This window comes from Microtus ochrogaster, chromosome 4, assembly GCF_000317375.1.
Source record: "Microtus ochrogaster isolate Prairie Vole_2 chromosome 4, MicOch1.0, whole genome shotgun sequence".
In the NCBI taxonomy this organism is placed as follows: Eukaryota; Metazoa; Chordata; class Mammalia; order Rodentia; family Cricetidae; genus Microtus; species Microtus ochrogaster.
Window position 1 is genome coordinate 42,092,346 of NC_022011.1, and position 10,256 is coordinate 42,102,601.

Here is a 10,256-nt window from a genome sequence, read left to right on the forward strand (position 1 = left end):
CTCTCTCTCTCTCTCTCTCTCTCTCTCTCTCTCTCTCCCTCTCTCTCTCTCTCGACAGGGTTTCTTTGGCTGTCTTAGAACTATATAGACCAGGCTGGCCTGAAATTTACAGAGACCCACCTGCCTCTGCCTCCCAAGTGCTGGGATTAAAGCCATGTGCCACCACCGTCCAGCTTTTTAAACTTGTTTTCTTTTGGGGGGATGAGGGTGTTTATTTTTTATTTGCTTCATTTTCTGAGAATTGAACACAGGCACCCTGCTACAGAGCCACGGCAGCTCCTTGAGAGCGACTGTAATATTGACAAGAAGTGTGCACGTTTATGAGAAGGGAGGATGGGGAGACAGTATTACCACAAAACACATGTCCCTCTGCTTAGATCCAGTGGTCAGCAGCACAAGGTAGGAAAGAGCTTGTTAGAGGACCAGCAGGAAGCCCAGTAATTGCAGGTGGGGCCCATAAAGAAGCATAAAGAAGATACAGATAACTCCACAACAGTCAGAGCCTCTCAGTAAAGCCCTGTCTCAAAACAGCAACAAACTATGGACCAGACACTTGCTCTTCCATAGCATGGTGAGACCAAGATTTATCTCAGAATTCAGTATTATTCAGCTACTTAGACTGTTTTATCATATATATGTTCTATCATATATATATTTATTTATTTATCTATTTATTTATTTTGAGACAGGGTCTTTCTATGTAGCCCTGGCTATCTTGGAACTCACTATGTAGCCCAGGCTGGCACCGAATTCACAGAGATCCACCTGCCTCTGCTTTACCAGTGCTGGAATTAAAGGTGCACCACTATTGCTGGGCAGTGGTGGTGCATACCTTTAATCCCAGCACTTTGGAGGCAGAGGCAGGAGGATCTCTGTGAGTTCAAGGCCAGCCTAGTCTATAAGAGCTAGTTCCAGGGCTCCAAAGCCACAGAGAAACCCTGTACAAAACAAACAAACAAACAAACAAAAAAAGGTGCACCACTATGCATGACTCTTAAAAAATATTTTTAATTCAATTTTTAAGTTAACCTGCAAAACACTGTATTTCAGGGAGCTGGAGAGATGGTTCAGTGGTTAAGAGCACTGGTTGCTCTTTCAGAGCACTGAGGATCAATTCCCAGCACCCACGTGGCAGCTTACAACTGTCTGTAATTCCTGTTCTAGGGGATCTGACACCCTCATACAGATATACATGCAAGCAAAAACACCAATGTACATAAAATAAAAGTAAATAAACAAAATTTAAAAAACAGTTTGTTTCATTATGGCATTTTCGTATATATGTGTTCTACATTGTTCTGATTTGTATCCCCTGCCTTATTCCCATGCCTATTGTATCTTTTTTTTTTAAGATTTATGTATTTATTATGCATACAACATTCCTTCCCTGTATGCTTGCATGCCAGCAGAGGGCGCCAGATCTCATTACAGATGGTTGTGAGCCACCATGTGGTTGCTGGGAATTGAACTCAGGACCTCTAGAAGAGCAGTCAGTGCTCTCAACCTCTGAGCCACCTCTCCAGCCCTCACCTGTTGTATCTTTAATAAAGACCTCTGACATTTTGATATGGCTCCCTCCCTCATGAGACTGAGAGACAAGTGCAAAGCATCAGCTCAGAAACTTGAGTGATTATGTCATGTCAAGGGCTGTGGGCGTGTAGCCCAAACTAGACGTGTAGCATGCATAAGGCCCTGGATCTGACCCCTATCACTGGGGGAAACTGGATATAGTAGCTGCAGTTGCGGTACTGAAGAGACTTAAGCAGGAGGATTGCCTAGAGCAGGACATCAGCCTGGGCTACTAGAGATCTTGTTTCTTTTTTTTTTTTGGTTTTTCGAGACAGGGTTTCTCTGTGGCTTTGGAGCCTGTCCTGGAACTAGCTCTGTAGACCAGGCTGGTCTCTAACTCACAGAGATCCGCCTGCCTCTGCCTCCCGAGTGCTGGGATTAAAGGCGTGCGCCACCACCGCCCGGCTGAGATCTTGTTTCTAAACAAGGATTATTATCCCATGTGTGGTGATTTTGATTCACATTCAGCCTCAAAGGCTTGGTGGGAGTTTGTTGTTGTCGTTGTTCCTTCCCAGTTTTGGGGATCCAAACCGGGGGCCTGGGCAAGTGCTCTCCCATGAGCTCCTCCACAGTCGGAGAAAGATTTGGAAGGGCTACGGGACTTGTGTGTGGGGGAAGATGCCTGAACTCTGCCTTCTCTCTTCTGCATAGGGCATCATGAAGCAGCTGCCCGTCTTGGAGCCTGGAGACAAGCCCAGGAAAGCCACATGGTCTGTAAGGAAAGTTCAGACACACACAAGAACTCAAGTTTTTGTTTCATTTATTACTAACATATTTGCACATCACCAAGGGGGTAGCAATGAAACTGGGGTAATTGGACTCAAACTGTCTGAGGTCTTCAGAGGAAAGACGGGGGGGGGGGGGGGGGGGCAATCATTATCACAGAACAGCTGCTAATTTTATTAAAACCTGTTTACCAGGAGGAATAATGCTGTGGCCATCTGGCATTCTCAGCTACAACTCCGAGGTCCTTCCCTGACTGAGCTGTGACTCATTCTTAAGGTTGCAGGGAGTTGAATGTGGGTTAGACTGGCTCCAGTGTGCATTGGCTGTTTGTTAAACACTTCATTCATCACCTCCTACTAGCTAATATTGACGGCTGCTGTATAGGCTCCAGAGTCCGAAGACAAATAGTCCCTCTGTAGTGAAGTTAGAGACAGAGCAGGTGATGGAGTCTGAGGGTCTCCCAGGAAGTTACAGAGAGGTGCAGTGTTTCCACGGGGCTCCAGGTGAGCCTCCACGCCCACTTCCATGACCTACCTTCCTCCAGAGCCATCATACATGTGCTGAAGATGTGCTTTAGGGTAAAGCCCTCTAGAGAACTGGGAATGTAGCTTGATGGTAGGCTCTGCCTAGCACATGTAATACCCCAGCACTGAACGGTAGGAGGAAGCGGGTACCATAAGGGAGGCCCGTACAACCAGCCTGTTCCTGCCTGTCTGTTCAACCGCAAATATCTTTACTTATTCTTTCACTGTTTTATTTTTTAAATATTTATTTATTTATTTAGTATACAATATTCTGTCTGTGTGCATGTCTGCAGGCCAGAAGAGGGTACCAGACCTCTTTACAGATGGTTGTGAGCCACCATGTGGTTGCCGGGAATTGAACTCAGGACCTTTGGAAGAGCAGGCAACGCTCTTAACCACTGAGCCATCTCTCCAGCCCCTCTTTCACTGTTTTATTTGCCTCATGTAGCCCAGGTTGGCTCGTAACTTTCAGCAATCCTTTCTCAGCCTCCCAAGTGCAGGATTGCAGACATAGTCACCAAGATTGACCTTGTTTTGTTCAAGGCTAGCCTGGGCTAGCCTCGGCAGTGGAGTGAACTGCTGTCAAGAAAAAGAAGACAAAGAACTTTTATGTTAAAACTTTACCTTGCCTATGAAAACAATGGAAAAGATCTTCATGAAGCTTTTACCTGTGGGCCTTCAGGGCTGTAAAGACAGCAATTCTCTGTCTCATTGGCATTTTTTCTAGATGTTTCCTTATTTTTTGTCTTGTTTTGTTTTTTTTTATGGTTAGTTCTTTTTTTTCTCTTTTTATTATTGATATTTATTGAGCTCTACATTTTTTCTGCTCCCCTCCCTGCCTCTCCCCTCTCCCCTTCAATCTTCCCCCAAGGCCCCCATGCTCCCAATTTACTCGGGAGATCTTGTCTTTTTCTACTTTCTACTTCCCATGTAGATTAGATCTATGTAAGTTTCTCAGTGTCCTCATTGTTGTCTAAGTTCTCTGGGATTGTGGTTTGTAGGCTGGCTTTCTTTGCTCTATGTTTAAAAACCACCTATGAGTGAGTACATGTGATAATTGTCTTTCTGTGTCTGGGTTACCTTACTCAAAATGATGTTTTCTAGCTCCATCCATTTTCCCACAAAATTCAAACTGTCATTATGGTACTCCATTGAGTAAATGTACCACTCTTTCCTTATCCATTCTTTAGTCGAGGGGCATTTAGGTTGCTTCTAGGTTCTGGCTATGACAAACAAAGCTGCTATGAACATAGTTGAGTGCATGTCCTTGTGCCACAATTGAGCATCCTTTGGATATATACCCAAAAGTGGTATTACTGGGTCTTGAGGAAGGTTTTTTCCTAATTTTCTGAGAAATCGCCACACTGACATCCAAAGGGATTGTACCAGCTTGCATTCCCATCAGCAATGCAGAAGTTGTCATCAGTGTTTTTGATCTTGGCCATTCTTATAGGTATAAGATGGAATCTCAGAGTTGTTTTGATTTGCATTTCTCTGATGACTAAGGATGTTGAACATTTCCTTAAGTGTCTTTCAGCCATTTTAGATTCCTCTGTTGAGAGTTCCCTGTTTAGGTCTGTACTCCATTTTTTTTTTTTTTTTTTGGTTTTTTGAGACAGGGTTTCTCTGTGGTTTTGGAGCCTGTCCTGGAACTAGGTCTTGTAGACCAGGCTGGTCTGGAACTCACAGAGATTCACCTGCCTCTGCCTCCCAAGTGCTGGGATTAAAGGCGTGCACCACCACTGCCCGGCTGTACTCCATTTTTTTTATTGGACTTTGAGATCTTTTGGTGTCCAATTTCTTGAGTTCTTTGTACATTTTAGAGCTCAGACCTCTGTCTGATGTGGAGTTAGTGAAGATCTTTTCCCATTCTGTAAGCTGTCGTTTTGTCTTGTTGACCATGTCCTTTGCTTTACAGAAGCTTTTCAGTTACAGGAGGTAGCATTTATTAATTTTTTCTCTCAGTGTCTGTGCTGCTGGGGTTATATTTAGGAAGTGGTCTCCTGTGCTAATGTGTTCAAGTGTATTTCCCACTTTCTCTTCTGTAAGGTTCAGTGTGACTGGCTTTATGTTGAGGTCTTTGATCCATTTGGACTTGAGTTTTGTGCATGGTGATAGATATGGGTCTATTTTCATTCTTCTACATGTTGATATCCAGCTATGCCAGCACCACTTGTTTCTTTTTTCCATATAATATTTTTTGCTTTTTTGTCAAAAATCAGGTGTTCGAAGATGTGTGGATTGATATCCGGGTCTTCTATTCAGTTCCATTGGTCCTCCTGTCTGTTCTTATGCCAATACCAGGCTGTTTTCAGTGCTGTAGCTCTGTAGTAGAGTTTGAAGTCAAGGATTGTGATGCCTCCAGAAGTTCTTTTATTGTACAGGATTGTTTCCTCTATCCTGGGTTTTTTGCTTTTCCATATGAAGTTGAGTACTGTTCTTTAGAGGTCTTTGAAGAATTTACTGGGATTTTGATGGGCATTGCTTTGAATCTGTGGTTTTTGTTTTTTGAGACAAGGTTTCTCTGGGTGGCTTTGGCTGTCCTGGAATGCACTCTGTAGACCAGGCTGCATTTGAACTCGCTGAGATCCGCCTGCTTCTACATCCCAAGTGCTGGGATTAAAGGTGTGCACTGCCACCACCTGACTAGTATTCTTGAATATAATGCTCATACACTTAATTTTTTTACACCTCTGTTCCTCCATTGTTAAACTCAAACTACACTAATAGTTCTTACGGTGAATGAGCACCCATGCTCTGTGAGCCGAGTGAGAGCACTGTTAGCAATCCTGCCACTGATGGGATACACAAGTCTGAATGTCAGGACAGATCTGAGCAAGGAGGAAAGACCCCAGAACCACTGATAATGACAGAGATGGACGTCCATAGAAACCACCAGGACAGATAAAATGAGTCAGAAGAGCAAGCACAGACTGAGGGGAAGGGACACTAGGACCCTGAGAGTTCCAAGGGGCTGCTGGGAGAGGGATCAGAGAGAAAGGGAAGTGTCTGCCAGAAGGTGAGCAGACACCAAGAGGAAGAGCTGTGGAGAATCCAGGTTCTGGGAAAGCTGCCGGGGAAGAGGGAGGGGTTAGGAGTCCCAAAATCAAAGAGCTCAAATAAGCGGACTCATAAATAGCCAGGAACTATTCTTATATACTGTATGCCTCGGCACACACCTGTAATCCCACATCAGGAACGTAAGGTCATCCTGGGCTAGCTGGAGTCCTAAGGCCAGCCTAGACCACGTGAGACCCTGTCTCAAACTAAATTTTGGTTCATTTGTTTCCATCCTGGAAGCTTGAGTTATATATATTTTTTTTCTGTTAAAAATCAAAATAAATGTATCGGGGAATGCCTGATCCTATATTTCAGCTTGTGACTGCTAGGTTTAGGTTCCATTTGGTTGATATTTTCAAGCCTGAAAAGGCTCTTAATAGGTTTCATATAATCCTTATGGAGTTTAACCCATGAGTTGTGGAGAATTTTCTCCACAGGGATATATCATTGGCTGTTAGCCAGGGCTTTGGCATTGTAGGTGTCCCTATGAAGATGATAATGCCCTGGCCATTGTTTACTGTGTCATTGCAAGATGTTTGAGTCTTCACAACCCCCTTTGGAGGTAAAAACCATCACACTCCTTGAGTTTTTTTGTTTTGATTGTTTGTTTTTTGAGACAGGGTTTCTCTGTGTAGCCTTGGCTGTCCTGGAACTCTCTCTGTAGACCAGGCTGGCCTCAAACTCAGAGAACCACCTACCTCTTCCTCCCAAGTGCTAGGACTTAAAGGCTTGTGCCCCCTCACTTCCCACCACAGCAATCCTTGTTTTTTAGTAGAGAAAACTGAGGTTTGGAAAGGTTAAGTGGCTCCCCAAATGCCACACATCTAAAAAGCACCGAAGCTTATACTTGAACCAGGTCTGCCTAAACCCACAGACCACGATAATACCATCCTGATGGTGCCAAGGCACACCGGTGGACATCTATCATGTCAGTTCCCCTGTCTACCACAGAACCCATGGGAGTCAAACGTCCAGCCTAAGTTGAAAAGCCAGAGACTGAGCAAAGGGGAGGTACTGTAGTTGGTCAGATATGACTTTGCTGGATACATACAACTGAGAGATCAGTGTGAAGCCAGGGAGGCAGCTCCCAGGTGAAAGCACTTGCCCAACAAGCCTGGCAACTTGGGTTCAGTCTCAGGGACCCACATAAAGGTAGAAGGAGAGAACCTACTCTATGGAGTTTGCGTGCTATTGCAACACCTGCACCATGGCACTTCCGCACAACGCACGCGCGTGCTCACGTACAATAGCAATAGTTAAGATCTAAGGCATCAGCGTGTGTACCTTTCATCCTGGTGACCGTTTTGTGGGGCATGGAAGAGTATCCTCACACAGGCCTCCTGAATTTATCTTCCCTTTGGCAGGTACACCCTGACTCTCCCTGGAGACAAGCCCTGCCCTCGTGTTGGTCACAGCTGCTCATATTTACCCCCAGTTGGTGATGCCAAGAGAGGGAAGGTCTTCGTTGTAGGGGGAGCAAATCCAAACCAAAGCTTCTCAGATGTGTACACCATGGATTTGGGTAAGATCAACACTGCAGAGCGTCCCTAGAAATACTGGTTCTGCTGGATGTGGTGGCACACGGCTTCAAAGCCAGAACAGGAGAGGCAGAGGCAAGACAACCCCGGGAGTTCGAAGCCAGCCTGGTCTGTGTAGCAAGTTCCAGGCCAGGAAAACATAGACTCTGTCTCAAAATAATAATGATAATTGTAATAATAATAATAATACCAACTCACACCAGACACAGGGTTTTCCTCTTAGAGAGAGAAATATCTTCCCTGGCCCCTAACTAAGGTCTCAGCTACCTCTAACTCATACCCACCTGCTCAGTACATCCGTGTTTGGGAAGAGTCTGTTGAGCCCCAGCAATCTAGAAATTGGCTATTTATTAACTGTTCTAGGAGGCACCAATGACCCTCCTTTCTCCTTCTGTCTCTTGTCCACACTCTGATTCATCCTGACTTTCTCTGTCTTCCTCTGTGTTTGTCCCTTTCTGTAATCCACACCACTGCTGTCTCCTAGCTAGGCTGGGAATCGTTTTCACTCGGTCTCCTTGCTTCCACGGTGACTCACTGTGCAGAGCATATTCCACACCTACCCAGAAAGTGTTGTTCTTTGGTTTGGGGGAGTGTTACTTTGTTTTGAAGCAGTCTTGTATAGCTCAGACTGGACTTGAACTTACTGTGTAGCTGAGAATGACCTTGAACTTCTGCTTCTCTTCCTTCACCTCTCAAGTGGCTACCATCATATCTCTGCGCCGCTTCACCAGGTCTGTGTAAGCTGATGCTCAAACCCTGGCCTCTATGCACATGCTCCCATCTCCCCTTCACGGGTCTTAGCGCACAAGAGTTTAAGGTCCTTGGAGGCAGAGAGTGAGACTTTTACTCATAAGTGTATCCCCAGCCAATTCTAAATTGCCATGGTTGGCCTTCTCATAGTAATTTTAGGAGGTCTGACACCTAGACTCCTGCATTGCTACGTGGCAAGAGTTGTTTAGACCTGGAGTGTCACCTCTTGACAAGGCTCCCACCCATGGAGCCTCTGTTACTACTGTTCAGGCACTTGAGTCTCTACTCCCAGCACTAGCCATGGGTACCTTGAACCCCTTTCAGCCCTCAAGGAGCTTATCTTCTACCTCATTTTCTTTGTGACTGCCTGTCTGTTCATGACAGCATCTTCCTATGCAGTCCATTCTAGCCTAGGAATCTCTGGGTAGCCCAGGAAGACCACAAACTCACAACCCTTCTGCCTCCATTTCCAAGTACTGGGGTCCTGAACCACCATACCGGCCTCGGTTCTATCTTTATCACAAGTTGTCAGTGCCATGGTGACCTGTTACATAGAGATTACCAACCAGCTTCCTTTGCAGTTGTGGTTAACACTAACAACAGCATGGTACTTGTAAGGTCCTAGTTTAGTGTTTTGCTAGCTAAAAGAATGGGTTGATTTAGACGTCATTTCTCTGTTTGCCCAAAGACCACTTAGTCGGGCCACTTAAAATGGGGACTTCAGGAGATTGAGATCTATAGAGATATCAGGAGTGTTTCTCAGACTCTAAGGACAAAAAATAGCAGCCCAGGCTGCTGAGAGAGTGGAAACTGACTCTAAGTGGGCCATTGGAGTCAGGCAGCTCCCTCTGGCCCCGTTAGTGACAACTAGAAAGTTGTGTTAAATGTCGGTCGCCTGGACTCTGGGAGCAAGAGCGGAGACAGTTTCCATCACAGAGCGCTCATGGCCAGGCAGGCAGCCTGCCAGCGTGTACTGGGGAGCATTTCAGTTTGGACTTGACGGCTGGTCACTTGTGACTTCACCTGCTTTCACTACCCTCCTAAAGTTTGTCAGCCAGCATTACAGCCCCAGCCTAAGGACTGGTCAATGTTTTCCAGGGACGCAGCAGTGGGACACGGCCACCAGGGAAGGTCTCTTGCCTCGGTATGAGCATGCCAGCTTCATTCCCTCCTGCACACCTCACAGCATCTGGGTGTTTGGGGGTGCGGACCAGTCAGGAAATCGAAATTGTCTGCAAGTCTTAAATCCTGGTGAGTAGGCAGAGGTTGTTTTCTTTTTTATCATGCACGTGTAGGTACATTTGAATTGTTCTAATTAACCTATTTTACTTTGCTGACCTTATAGAAATAGGAATTTATACGCTTTTTTTTTACATTTTAAAATTTGTATGTGTGTGTGCACATGCATGCATGAGAGAAAGATCATACACACTGAGTAGTGGACATGTGGACATCAGTGCCTCCTTTCACCGTGTGTGTTGGTCCCAGGGAGCATGACCTGCTCTCAAGTGATGGAATTCTAGAGATGAGCCCTGACAGGACTGAGTTTTCTCTTGTGTCAAGTATTGAAATTTCTTTGTAGTATTTAAAAACCATCTTCTTAGATGTCTGTTTGATTGGTTTGAGTGTTTGTTATCCTTCCTGCCCTCCCTCTCTGAAATGTAAATGCTTTTTTTAAAAAAATACATTTTATCTTGTTTTTCAGACAGAGTTTCTCTGTATAGCCCTGACTGGCTGTCCTGGAACTACACTCTATAGACTAGGTTGGCCTTAAATTTAGAGATCCACCTGCCTCTGCCTCCTGACTACTGAGATTAAAGATGTGTAACATCACCACTGGCTAAAATATTTTTTTTTAATTTTATATGTATGTAGAACTTCCTTCCTTCTTTCCTCCTTCCCTCTCTCCCTCCACCTTTCTTCCTTCTTCCTTCCCTTTCTTTCTTTCTTTCTTTCCTTCCTTCCTTCTTTCTTTCTTCTTTCTTTTTTCTTTCTTTCTTTTTTTGTTTTGTTTTGTTTTGTTTTTCGAGACAGGGTTTCTCTGTGGTTTTGGAGCCTGTCCTGGAACTAGCTCTGTAGACCAGGCTGG

At 45.0% G+C, this 10,256-nt stretch overlaps 1 protein-coding gene across 4 annotated transcripts in view; it reads left to right on the top strand.

The window, feature by feature from the left end:
- Rabepk (Rab9 effector protein with kelch motifs) overlaps positions 1 to 10,256 on the top strand; it is a 22,526-nt gene that overhangs the window by 1,214 nt on the left and 11,056 nt on the right. For 2 of the 4 annotated variants that reach the window (XM_005346005.3, XM_026777173.1), the window contains exons 2-4: positions 2,221 to 2,279; positions 7,244 to 7,401; positions 9,266 to 9,418. In XM_005346005.3, coding sequence (XP_005346062.1) covers positions 2,227 to 2,279; positions 7,244 to 7,401; positions 9,266 to 9,418 — 364 coding nt within the window. In that variant the 5' untranslated portion in view covers positions 2,221 to 2,226. The remainder of the gene's footprint in view (positions 1 to 2,220; positions 2,280 to 7,243; positions 7,402 to 9,265; positions 9,419 to 10,256) is intronic. The other 2 variants (XM_013355164.2, XM_026777183.1) reach the window with 2 other exon arrangements.